We start from the raw sequence: 14,351 nt of genomic DNA on the forward strand, positions 1-14,351 counted from the left end.
TTCCCAATATTTTTCAATCCTGATTTATATAACTAATTATCTACCCTCTAGATCCAGTCGTCATTACAAAGTACCATTACCGCTGCACTTTAACACTCTATGGCTTGCTGATGCGCTCTCTCTGTGTCTTCTGTATTTGCATTTCTGTTCCTTTCATCCACAGGTCTCCTTCCATCAGGAGTGGTCAGATACAATGCAGCAAGCTGGTATTTATCACTTATATTCTCTGTAATTACATTATTATTGAGTGGACTTGAACCATTGTTCTGTCTGTGAGGGAGACAGGAAAGTGAATCGTGCTGTTTAAGCCGAGTTCTGTGCTGCCACTGGCTGCATCAACAGCTTTTGACTCTGGTTGGCTCCTGCTCATGGGACTTCCTTACATGATTCACACACATTGTCCTATCTCCTGTCCCTGCTTGGGACTGCTGTCTCTCTGTGGGCCATGTTGTCTGCTCTGTTTGCTGTCCCTATCTTGTCCTTGTTATTTCTGCTTTTCTGGAATCTATGATAGCACCTGCCTTGCTCACTGTGTCTATCCCAAGGCAAGTACCTTCATTGTTTGGACATACCCCAAAATCTACAGGAAGCAGCTGTCCCTCAATTAGAAGTACCTGTGGTAATTTCTCTCCACCCTCATTGTTTCAACCCCTGAACTGTAAATGTAAGTCACCTCTCTAGTGGTGGGAAAGGGTAGATCAGTTATCAACGCTGTTGATCCTGTGTCTACTAACGTATCACATTGCCAGACTCCTGATAAACTTCTTGTGTATGTCCATGGCAATGGAGGCTACCACCAGCTGTTGTTTGACCTGTGTGCTGTTCTTACCAGCTCTACGATCTGGTCAGCAGTCAGATTGGACAGAGAGGTTGTTGCTGTCATATCTGCCTGTTTTGGTGAGCGATCCTCACACCGTTCTCTCTTTTTAGGACACTACCTTCAGCCATGATCCAATAGGCCACAGATGCATCACAGAATCTCCTTTACCCTTCTACATCTATTCTGGCACTCCCATGCTAGGTACCCTGGGTTCTGACACAGAAAGGAAGTCCTCTGTCTTTTCACAGCAACTACATTAACTACAGTGTTTTACGGCTGTTCCTCCCTCTGCTCTGGTCTCTCTCACCAGCCCACGATACTATCATGGGGGAGGTCGATATCACTGCTATTCCCCAAATCTATCCTGAGCTCAGGCCTTCCTTCAGCATTTTCAGGAAGACTGGATATCTCTCCCCATATTTGAATCTCAAATCTCTTACTAGATCTTCTTTCAGTTAGTCCTGACGAAGGGTTTCGGCCCGAAACGTCGACTGTACCTCTTCCTAGAGATGCTGCCTGGCCTGCTGCGTTCACCAGCAACTTTGATGTGTGTTGCTTAGCTCATATTGCCTGGTTTGATATAGGCCAATTAACACAAACCCATTGTTTTAACAGTTGGAACAGTTGGCTGGTGCATATGTGATTGTCTCATGGTCACCATTTTGCAAACCATATCTCTTTGTCTGCGGGCCAGCCTGTGCTCTACAGACAGTGCAAAGGTAGGTCTTTAACTTGAATTTACTGCTTGCAGTTTGCATTCCATATTAAGATCTGAAGACTAGTTCTTATTTGAATTAATATCTGCTATGTTCACATAACTCCAGAATACTCCTGAACAGGAGGAGGAGGAGAAGATGGCAGCACGACACAGCTTGCGCAGCTACTCCGGTGAATGATATCTGTAATCTGTCAAGTAGGGTGTCGTGCACAATCCTGATTTAATGGAGACAGACGTGAGAGAATGGAGGAACTTCTGGAGAAACTTCTGAAATGCCTTTTTCGCCGCCACTGTTACTGTGTGATCCAGAATCTCTGGAGGGGAAGGCCCCGAGTCCTCGGCTGTGCTTGTTGCTAGGTGGCAGGGACAGAGTCGAAGCGCTCGGCAGAGATGGTGCTCGGTGCTCAGTGTCGAAGGACTGGTCAGAGGCTCGAAGTTTTCAGACGGACTCAGGGTCAGCTGTGGTCGGGTGCTTCTAATGCATCGACAGCTGTCGGTGCCTGGAGGTTTATGGCAGAGAGAGTTTCTCCCTTCGGCTGCCTGCTATCAGGGACTATCAGGAGTCGATCAGAACTTGGAGATTTCTTTTTACCATGCCCATGGTCTGCTCTTTATCAAAATATAGTATTGTTTTGCACCGCTGTAACTATATGTTATAATTATGTAGTCTTGTCAGTGTTAGTCTTTGGTTTGTCCTGTTTTGTGATATCACTCTGGAGGAACATTGTATCATTCCTTAATGCATGCATGCATTTCTAAATGACAATAAATGAGGACTGAGTGACCTCATAATCTAATCTAAAAAAACAGCACCATAGATAAACATGAAGCTCTCCTTGTAGCGGATAACTGTTTAATTGTCCAATAATATTCTCAACCAGATGCAGCACGACTGTGGAACTTTGACGTGAATCCCCCAGTGATATCTTTTGAACACTGTTATTGTTATTAGTATTTTCTCCTGAGTTTCTCCTGTATTTGTACCTCATCCTTTTCAGATATCTCACATTGCTGTACCCAAATTGTTCTTCTACCCTCATCATTAACCCAGGTTTGATCCCTTAGTTAATATCAGCAGAGATCTGTCAATGATAATAATAATTTTGCATACTTTTAAAAATCCACAATATTTTGTTTTGTGTAATTAAGCTGTGACATATTTTAAGTTAAAAGAAAATATTGCTGGATAATTTATTATTCAAATACAATAACATTTAGACTTTGGTGCAACTACAGTAATGCTGACATTTAATATGCCTGACAAGTATAACAGTCCAAAAAAAATTTCAGTGATTTTTTTTATTACTAACATATACAATCCAATAACCAGTTACCTAAATTAAAGTACACTTCAACATAATTGGCATCATACAGACAATACCATTGTCAGATCACTGAAGAAATACCATTTCAATGATCTGTGATATATGTACATCTTAAGATATATGAGCAGAATTAGGCCATTAGGCCTATCGAGTCTTTTTCACCATTTCATCATGGCTGTTCCATTTTTCCTCTCAGCCCCAATCTCCTGCCTTGCCCCTGTAACCCTCATGTCTCGACCAATCGAGAACCTATCAACTTCTGCCTTAAATATTCATAATGAATTGGCCTCTGCAGCCACCTGTGGCAACAAATTTCACAGATTCACCATTCACTGGCTAAAGAAAATCTTTCTCATCTACCCTCTATTCTCAGACTGTGTCCCCTGGTCTTAGACTGTCACATCATAGGAAACATCTATCTCGGCCTTTCACTATTCCATAGGTTTCAATTCTGAATTATAGTGAAAACAGGCCCAGAACTATCAAATGCTCTTCTTATCACAAGCCATTCAATTCTGGAATCATTTTAGTGAACCTCCTTTGAACCCTCTTCCATTTCAGAATATCTTTTCTAAGAGGCTGAAAACTGCTACAATACCCCAAGTGAGGCCTCCCCAGTGCTTTGTAAATTCTCAACATCACATCCTTGCTTTTATATTCTAGTCCTCTTAAAATAAATGCTAACATCACATTTGCCTTCCTCCCCACTGACTCAACCTGCAAATTAACCTTTAGGGAATCTTGCACAAGGACTCCGAAGTCCCTTTGTGCCTCAGATTTTTTGTATTTTCTCTCAATTTAGAAAATAGTCAACCTTTTCATTTCTTCTACCAAAATGCATGACCATACACTTCCTGACACTGTATTCCATCTGCCACTTCTTTGCCTATTCTCCTAATCAGTCTAAGTCCTTCTGTAGCTTCTCTACTTTCTCAAAACTACCTACCCTCAAACTATCTTCATATCGTCTGCAAACTTTGCAACAAAGCCATCAATTCTGTCACTAATCATTAACGTAAACGTAAAAAGAATTGGTCCCAACATAGACCCTGTGGAACACCACTATTCACTGGCAGCCAACCAGAAAACACTCCCTTTATTCCCACTCTTTGCCTCCTGCCAATCAGTTACTGCTTTATCCATGTCAGAATCTTTCCTGTAATACCATGGACTTGTAACTTGCAGCCTCATGTGTGGCACCAGATTAAAGATCTTGACCTAAAATATAGACTGTCCAATGAGACCCTCCAGCAGCACCTTATTTTGCTCTGGTTCCCAGCATCTGCAATATTTTGTGAAGGCCTGGAGATTAGTGTCAGCCACCAGCATGTCTGAATAACACTCACTGTGATTGCATGTTTTGTTTCAATTAAATAGTGATTTTTACTTGAGGAGAAAGTGGCAAAGGTACTTTATGGCTTCACTTGTAATTATAGGTACAGAGCATGAGGTTACATGGGGTAGTATATTTACTTATATTGTTCCAGACATTTGTTCCACAAAAAAGGCTACAAGCCAAGTTGCATTTAAGGTACCCGTCTCACAGAAGTTAGTTTAGTTCATTTGAAATAAAAATGTATTTCTTTCATCTCAATCACTCTCACCTTTAATAGATATTGATTTCTCTTTATAGCCACTCTTATAACTAAAAAGGGATTGATGCAGACATCTCAACGATATTTTGTTGCCTCTGTGGTGTTTTAGCAAAGCAGATCATCCATCTGTTGTAGAATCAGCCTGAAATCAGTGGCATGAAAATCATAGAGTTTCTACAATGGATGGAAAACCTATTCCTCCTCATCATTGCCGGTAATGGTGCTGTAAAAAATCAGTCATATTTTCTTGAGCAAAATTATCCTGCAAGTGCTGACGGCTCACCTTGTAATGTCTAACTGACCATACCCCCACCAAACTCCACTCTCAAACTCTGACTTTGGAAGAAGAGGGTGAAAATCTGAAAAATTACACAAAAAATCCAAATCTCCATGTTTTCTACCAACTACCACTCAATGTATAATGGGAAATCAGGCTGAGAATTATTCTGAGACTGTTCTTATATCAGCATAAACCAAAGCAACCCATACAAAATGCTGCAGGAACTTGCAGGTCAGGCAGCATTGATGGAAATTAATAAATAGTTGATGTTTCAGGATGTGACCCTTTTTCAGGACTGAGAAGGAAGGAGAAGATGCTAGAATAAAAAGGTGGTGGAAGGTGATAGGTGAAGCCAAGAGGGTGGGAAAGGTGAAGGGCTGGAGAAGAAGGAATCTAATTGAAGAGGAAATTGAACCATAGGAGAAAGATAAGGAAGGAGGATAGGACCCGGGGGAAATAATATGCAGGTGAGAGAAGAGGTAAAGGGTCAGAGTGGGGAACAGAGGAAGAGCGAGGGGGCAATTTTTTTTTACCATGAGGAGAAATAGATTTTCATGTCATCAGGTTAGAGGCTACCCAGATGGAATATAAGGTGTTGCTCCTCCATCCTGAGGGTAGCCTCACTTTGGCACAAGAGCAGTTTGCCTTACATGAACTTCTGCATCTAGTGAATAAAGGAGATGTTCTGTTGTAAATTTCCTTATAATTGACATCATTCTGGGCATTACAACTTGACATAAACCTTTCCCCCCAATATTGCACCCAGCTTGAAGTGTGGACAGAAGTGGAAAATGAGGGAAAATGGTCCTGTAAGGCAGTGAGTGTATCCAGCATTTTACCTTTCTGGCTGCAATTTCCAGCACATGAGTTTTGATTTTCAGCATATTTCTGTCCTGATCTCCCATTAAACTTATCATCATCCTTTGTCAACCACAGCAGTGAGATGCAAACTTCCAATTCTTCATATTTCCTGCCTTTCACTAATTCTCCCAGTAATCCCAGCAATGTCTATATTTACCATTGCTTTGATGGAAGGGCTGCTGATACTTCTTTCAAAAAGAAAGAGCTAATCTCATTGTGGATTTAGGAAGGGGATTTTAGGAGAATACACACCATTCCTCATTGAGGGGTCAGTCATGGAAATGGCTTTAAGTTCCTGGGTGACAACATCTCAGAAGATGTATCACGGGCCTAATACATTGAAGTAATCATGAAGAAGACATGCCAGTGGCTCAACTTTATTAGGAATTTGAGGAGATTTGGCATGTCACTGAAGACTTGCAAATTCTTATAAACCAGGGGTTCACAACCCTGGGGTCCACAGACCCCTCGGTTAATGGCAGGGTCCATGGCATTTAAAAGGTTCGGAGCCCCTGCCAAAGCTGTACGGTGGAGAGCAGGTTGCTGGTTGCATTATAGCCGGGAACAGAGGCTCCAATGCACCAGATCACAAAAGACTATAGAAAATTATAGACTCAGCCAGCTCCATCACAGGCACAGCCCTCCTCACCATCAAAAACATCTTCAAGGGGCAGTACCTCAACAAGATAGCATCCTTCTCAGAACGTTCACCATCTAGAACAAGCCCTCTTCTGCTTACTACCATCAGGGATAAGTACAAGAGTTTGAACCCATGAACACTGCCTCCTTAATCCTCTTTTTCTGAATTTATAGTAATTTTATGGCCTTGCATTGTACTGCTGTCACAAAACATATTTCATATCATATAAGACAGTGATACAAAGCCTTATTCTGACCCTAATTCTCAATCTGAGGGGACAGTAGCTTATCAAAGTAGATCTATTATCACAATCATAAGATGTCACCATATACAACACGAAGATTCATTTTCTTGCAGGCATTCTCAATAAGTTCACAATGGAATAATAACTATAATGGAATCAATGAAAGACCACACCGACCTGAACATTCAACCAGTGTGTAGAAGACAAGCTGTTCATATATAAAAAGTAAGAAATAATAATAATAAATTAATAACCAATAAATATCAAGAACATGAGATGAAGAGTCCTTGAAAATGACTCCATAGGTTGTGGGAACATTTCAATAATGGGCAAGTGAAGTTGAGTGGCAGCATCTCCTTTGGGTCACAAGCCTGTTGGTTGGGGGGTAATAACTGTTCCTAAGCCTGCTGGTGAGGCTCCTGACGTTCCTGTACCTTCTTCCTGATGGTAGCAACTAGAAGAGACCACGTCCTGGGTGGTGAGGGCCTCTGATGATGGATGCTGCTTTCCAGCAACAATGCTTCATGTAGATACAGCTCAATGGTAGGGAGGGTTTTATGTGTGTGGACAGGAAAGTATCCACTACTTTTTGTAGGATGTTCCATTCAAGAGTATTGGTGATGCCATACCAGGTTGTGATGTAGCACGTCAATATACTCTCTATTACACATCTATAGAAGTTAGCCAACATTTTAAATGTCATGCCAAATCTTAACATGGGAACATAGAAACATAGGAAACCTACAGCACAATACAGGCCCTTTGGCCCACAAAGTTGTGCCGAACATGTCCCTACCTTAGAAATTACTAGGGTTTGCCATAGCCCTCTATTTTTCTAAGCTCCATGTACCTATCCAGGAGTCTCTTAAAAGACCCTATCGTATTCGCCTCAACCACCGTCGCCGGCAGCCCATTCCACACACTCACCAGTCAGCGTTAAAAAAAAGTCTTCACAAACTCCTGAGGAAGAAGAGGCGTTGCTGTGCTTTCTTAGTAATTGCACTTACGTGCTGGGCCCTGGGCAGGTCCTCCAAAATGGTAAAACTGAGGAATTTAAAGTTGCTGATCCTCTCCACTTCTTACCCTCTGATGAGGACTGGCTCATGGACTTCCGGTTTCCTCCTCCTGGAGTCAATAATTAGCTCCTTGATCTTGCTGACATTCAGTTAAAGTTTGTAGTTATGGCACCACTCTGCCAGATTTTCAATCTCCCTCCTATAGGCTGATTCTTCACCACCTTTAATTTGGTCCATGACTGTGGTGTCATTAGCAAACTTGAGTATGGTATTGAAGCTGTGTTTCGTCACACAGTCATAAGTGCAGAGCACCTAGAGCATGGGGCTGAGCACAGCCTTGTGGTACACCTGTGCTGGCTGATAGAGAGCGTGGAGGAGATGTTGTTGCCAATTCAAACTGACTGGTGTCTGTGATCGAGGATTCAGTTGTACAAGGAGCATATCAAATCCTAAAATAAGATCTTCCATCAGATGCCTAGGGCAATTTCAGCCTCTTCATAGCTTTTCAAGTGCATACATATTTCCATACCTAGTAATAAACAAAATGCTTTATTTTACATTTCCTTATGCCATTTCCACCTTAGTTCCAGGAGGTGGGTCTCACTTGTTGGATATGCATTTCTGGTTATATAGCTACAGTTGCAAATTGACCTGATGCCTGCGGTTCCCTTCAGGGAAGCAGTTTACAGCGTTACCCGAGCACCATGTTCACAAAATCATTGCCTCTTTACTAAGATTATCTGTATTGTTTCCAGCTACTTGGGTCACAGGCAAAGCAGGTGCCCCTGAGGTAAATATCAATTTTAATTAACAGTGCAAAAAGGTGGTAGTCCTTCTGACAGCAGGCATAGTTCCTGCTCAACATCTAGTTTCATAATTACAGAGGAACTGGATATTCAGCAGTGTATGTAACAAGCTACCAATACAATAGCACTCATTTACTTCTACACTGCAAGAATATCTACGTTTCTATGTCAACATTAAAAAGTAGATTTGCTGCCCAGTTACAAAAAGAATCAAAGTAATACAATATGTGAGTAGAGCAGACAGGTGAGATTATGGCTGTGCTTATGTTAAGGATAAATAGTTATCGACTGCTGTAATTTCTAACTAAAATTTTATTTAATGTAAGAATGTGAGAAGGTAAAATAAGAAACTCAATGGCAAAAAAAAAACTTATTGAACTTCAACAGGAATCTTTATCTAATTTTCTGACCTTCAAAATTGCATGCCAGGTACCTTATCGGAGACTGAGTCAACACATTATTATTGGCTTTCTACACATAATTGATATTTGCCACTCCTTATAATTTTTCCCACTAGAACCACCCAGATTTCATGTTGAAGTGCTCTGGGAATTTCCTTTGAAGTACCCCCACTCCTGTGCCATAACTTCAATAGAACTACTGTATAGTTGAAATCTTAGGTATATATTTACATGGATTATTTTATCCTGTTCTACTAAAATTCTGGAGCAGGAACTCTGTGGAAATTCCTGACGCAGGGATGACCTGTAGATTATTAGATCAAGGGTATAGTTTTGAAGGAGATTTTTTGAACCACATGAATGCTTGGAGATATGGAATGAACTGCTAGCCAAAGGAAAAATATCAATTTAATTTGCTTTGGAGCTAATTCTCCCACTTCTCAAATTATTGACACTAATGAGGCAAATTTATAAACGGACGTTATTACACGCAGACTGTGGTCTCTGCTGAGAGCTAATCTACTTAGCCGTGCTTTCCCCTTTAGAAGCAAAATTGCTGATCCATGTGGCTACTACTGGCACTGATTATGTGCAGTGACAACCGATATATTTGCAATAACTAATCATACTCGTTGAGTTATTTATTTTTTATTTATTTAGGTATACAGCATGGAATTGGCCTTTCCAGCCCTTTGAGACACACCGCCAGCAACCCCTGACTTAACCCTAGCTTCATCACCGGACAATTTACAATAACCAGTACTTCTGTGGACTGTGAAAGGAAACCAGAGAAAACCCATGCTCTCCAGTTCCACTTGTCAGTGCTGAGAGAAGCAGCCTGGGAGATTGTGGCTGCTACAACGTTAGCAGAGCAAGTCTGAAAGAGTTTGTTGTTAGTTATGTCTGAATAAAGTACCAGCTCAGTAGCAGAAACTATTTGCATCAGTATGTCTCTCAGAAAAGCTGAACGCTGCAAATGGTGACATAGCAGGAGTGATTTTATGATCCTGCAGTAGCTGCAGCTGTAAGGTATGAAAGGGTGTGAAGTGGGTGGGAAGGGTACACTAAGCTCAACAAACACAAGCCGTTCTTCTAAATCACATGAACTCCCACACATGGAAAATTAGACAGGAAAATGGACTTGAAATCTGAATGGCTACCTGGCGATCAACATATGGCATTCAGAGGGACAATGTTCTCCCTTAAAAGAGAAAAAAACCTTTGTTAAGGCAAAGCAAAGCAGCAATTGCTCGTTGGCAAACTATTTGGAAGTTCTTGTGTTATTAAAGTGATAGTTCTGTTCTTTGGGTCTAGTGAGAATGCAGAAGCTTTCAAGTATTTAACAAGGTAACAAGAATGGACTTCCCCTGCCCCCACTGGATATTTCTGTCCTTTGCTCTAAAGAGGCGTTGCTACACACGATCAGTCGCTCTCCTTTTCATAGCACCCTTGCATGCAGTACCTTATGAGACACGTTTTCAATGAGTCCCCCAGCTCCCAACACTAATCTGTTTCGCCCATCTGAATCACCCGTGATACACCAATTTCTCTTCCAATATTTTTTATTAATTACGTATTTTGTTGATATCCCACAAAGTGTCTGAAACTTTTCACAAGGTTACTAAGGAAAGAAAAGAAAGGCCTGTGTATTTCTACCATAACTTTAAGATACCTCTAAGCAGTTCAACCTCAAATTATAGTGACAAACATTGGGATATTTTGCCATGTTAAAAGCAGTATGTAAAAAGATTGTTATGGATGCTTTATAAACATAGCTACTGTTCAAATGTAGAAAAATGCCAGCTGCAGTCTTTGTGCACAACAATGTGAAAAGAACAGCATTATCTGTTTTAGGAATACTGTGGGATGTTCTTTCATTCAGTCCTAATTGGAATTATGTTGATGACCACAGCAAAGCTGGTTTCAACTCCCACCTGAACCGAAAATCTTGACCAGCATTTTGCTATAATTTATCATCTATCGCTAAACTTTACCTCTGATAGTTCTTTGTCTCAAAGAATTATAGAACATAGAATATTACAGCACAGGAACAGGCCCTACAGCCCACAATATTGTGTAGAACCAACTAAAAAGTAAATCAACCCCCCTCCCACAAACTAACTCCTCCTACCTAAACAATGCCCATATAACCCCATCTTCCTCACATTCATGTGCCTATCTAAATATCTCATAAAGGCCTCTAATGTGTTTGCCTCCACCACCATACCAGGCAGCACATTTCAGGCATCCACCACTCTCTGAGTAAAAAACTCACCCCTCACATCCTCTTTGAACCTACCCTCTCTCACCAATGTATGCCCTCTGGTTTTTGAGTTTTCTGCCCTAGGAAAAAGATACTCCTTGTCTTCTCTACCTATGCCTCTCATAATCTTCTTAACCTCTATCAGATCTACCCTCATCCTCTGCTGCTCCAAAGAAAACAGCTTAAGTTTGCCCAGACTCTTGTGATAGCACATGTCCTCTAATCCAGGCAGCATCCTGATAAACCTCCTCTCCATCTTCTCCAAAGCCTCAACATCCTTCCTATAGTGGGGTGGGGAGAACTGTATGCAATATGCCGGATGTGGCCTAACCAGAGCTTTTTAAAGTTGCAACATAACCTCTTGACTTTTGAACTCAATGCCTCGACTAATAAAAGCAAGCATTCCATAAGCCTTCATAACCACCCTATGGACCTGTGTGGTCACTTTCATGGAGCTATGAACCTGGACCCCAAAGATCTCGCTGCACAGCAACACTGTTAAGAGTCTTGCCCTTAACAGTGTATTGTCTCCTTGTATTCGATTGAAGACTAGAACAATCTCAAATGGTTCAAACGGTTCCAATTTTTAACAGAGAATGTATACAGTATACCACCTGCAATTTTTTCTCTTCACAGACATCCACGATGAACAGAAGAGCTCCAAAAGAATGAACGGCAGAAAAGTGTTAGAGCCCCAAAGTCCCCTCTCCCCCCTCCTATGCAGAAGCAGCAGCAAAGCATCAACCACCTCCCTCTCCCCCCATCCATTTTAGCAGGAACTGTCAGAGCCCACCATTCACCAAGTAACAGCAAAGCCCCCAAAGAGAGACCATAATCTGCAGTCAACAGGCTCCCTTGATCTTTCACTAGCAAGATATAGAGAGGTGTCACCCATTACACAGTAAAAGAGGAGAGTAACAGTCGCTGTTACAGTGTTACAGTCTGCCACGTCACATTTTATTCCAAGATTCTCTGACTTGAGGACCGGCAGCAAACTCCCCCTACCATCGAGAGAGAGAGAGAGAGAGAGAGAGAACTGTTGCTCCACTACAAAGATCTCCGTCCACAGAATCCACCGCCGCAAAATCCTGATGATCCATCTCCAGCATGGCGGTGGCACCAGCCTGGAATCGCAACCGCTGGGCCGCACAGAGCCGCACCTCGGCGTCTTCCATGCCGCGCCCAGAGGATGCCGGAGAACGGCCGGTTGGTCGGTGAGCTCCAGGAACAGGAACTCACTACCATGAAAAAAAAGTGGCTTGAGTGCTGGTGCAGATCAGGGACCTTGATAGAACCCAGCCACTTTGAAAAGGGAAAAACAGAGACATGAAAGAGAGGAATTTAAGCTGTTTACATAGCATCTTAACTCCTTCCACTTTTCTTTTTCTTTTTTAAATAATGCTATGTGATCTTACATATACACCTTAGAGGATAAAAGAAACTCAGTTTAATATCTCTAAATATGGTGCTTTCAACAATGCAACATTTCTGGGTTCTTTGGCCAACTGCCAGGCTAGATTTTGTACCCAGATTTCTGGAGCACTTCTTCACTCCACAGTCTTTGACCCAGATCTGTGTAGAATACCCAATGAGTTATGCCTCTCTAAATATCTCTACAGTAAATGCAATGGAGCAAACATTCCCGTTTCTGCACCTGGATCGATTAAATTCCCAGAACTCAAGGCAGAGCAAATGAAGAGTGGAGCGGAATGCAGCATTGTCAGGAAGCCTTCCAAATCCCATCAATTAAAGTAAGATCACCAGGAAGGTTGAACGTTGGCATTTTTCTAGTTGTCCACCATAACACTGAAGTTAAAGGAAATGAAAAATTAGAAAGTATTAAAAACAAGTGCTTGTTCACTAAATCTAATACTTACAAAGGAATAGGCTAATAGTTCATGCAGAGGGCACTGGAAATTTTGTGGTCACAGAAGTAACTGTAGCGCTTTCCAGAGCCTTTCAGTGGGGAGAGCAATGTCTGTGGTTGTTGGTGAAGACAGAAGTTATCAGTAAGCAGGAAGGAGGTGTGATTAAGGTTCAGTGGTAGATGGCTGAGCCCCAGAACACTGCAAGGACAACAGCATGAGTTTGGGAGTTAGGACTTGGAGAGAGGATGCTCTGTTAGCCGCAAAAGAGAAATGAGAGACTTAGTGACGGTGGGGGGGTAAAGATTTCTGCCCCACCTCATCTACAAGAAACAGCCCAAAGAACACTTACCTGCTTGACTGAATCAAAGGTGGCGAGGAATCAGCATATAGAAGGGAGATTGAAAATCTGGTTGAGTGGTGCCACAACAACAACCTCTTCCTCAATGTCAGCAAGATCAATGAGCTAATTATTGACATCAGGAGGAGGAAACCAGAGGTACTGGGCATCCGCTGGAGCAGATAGGGAAACAGATCCTGGAAAGGTGTAATAATAACAGAGTCGTCGTAATAGGAGATTTTAATTTCCCAAATATCCATTGGCATCTCCCTAGAGCAGCGGTCCCCACCGACCGGGCCGTGGACTGGTACCGGGCCGCAAAGCATGTGCTACTGGGCTGTGAGGAAACGATATGATTTGGCGATATGAGTCAGCTGCACCTTTCCTCATTCCCTGTCACACCCACTGTTGAGCTTGAACGCACGCGTGGTCATTACGCACACGAGGTCAATACACACGCGTCGTCCATGTCAGTGCGGGAAGGAGGTCATCTCCTCGAGCTTGCAAGTGACGGCAGGCTGAAAAGTATGTTTGACATAACATCTCTGCCGGCATTCTGGATCAAAGTCAAGGCTAAATATCCTGAGATAGCCACGAAAGCACTGAAAACGTTTCTTCTATTTCCAACACATCTCTGCGATGAATGCATCGAAAACTAAGTTGCAGAATAGACTGGACACAAGGAACCCCCTTCGAGTATCGCTGTCTCCCATCACCCCTCGACTGGACCATCTTGTTGCAGGGAAACAAGCCCAGGGCTCCCACTGATTCAGCAGTATTTGTGTGTTCCAATGATTTTATACGTTCATACAGGGAAAATATGTGCTGTGTGTTTAATATCTAAACGTTACTTAAAATGTTATGATGCTATTGACTTATAAGTGACTTATATAACCATATAACAATTACAGCATGGAAACAGGCCATCTCAGCCCTTCTAGTCCGTGCCGAACGCTACTCTCACCTAGTCCCACCGACCTGCACTCAGCCCATAACCCTCCATTCCTTTCCTGTCCATATACCCATCCAATTTTTCTTTAAATGATAATATCGAACCTGCCTCTACCACTTCTACTGGAAGTTCGTTCAGCACTTACTTCAAGCTCCCCTGATAATTGACTTATCACTATATTCATGCGAGGAAAATATGCGCTGTGTGTTTAATATTAAATTCGTT

The 14,351-nt window shown here is 42.1% G+C and overlaps 1 protein-coding gene across 1 annotated transcript in view; it reads left to right on the forward strand.

The window, feature by feature from the left end:
- Positions 1-12,076: 12,076 nt before the first annotated feature.
- The window catches only part of LOC140197069 (annexin A10-like), a 118,033-nt gene continuing 115,758 nt past the window's right edge, over positions 12,077-14,351 (forward strand). The window contains exon 1 of the mRNA XM_072256988.1: positions 12,077-12,183. Coding sequence (XP_072113089.1) covers positions 12,077-12,183 — 107 coding nt within the window. The remainder of the gene's footprint in view (positions 12,184-14,351) is intronic.

The sequence above is a fragment of the Mobula birostris genome, chromosome 4 (assembly GCF_030028105.1).
Source record: "Mobula birostris isolate sMobBir1 chromosome 4, sMobBir1.hap1, whole genome shotgun sequence".
In the NCBI taxonomy this organism is placed as follows: domain Eukaryota; kingdom Metazoa; phylum Chordata; class Chondrichthyes; order Myliobatiformes; family Myliobatidae; genus Mobula; species Mobula birostris.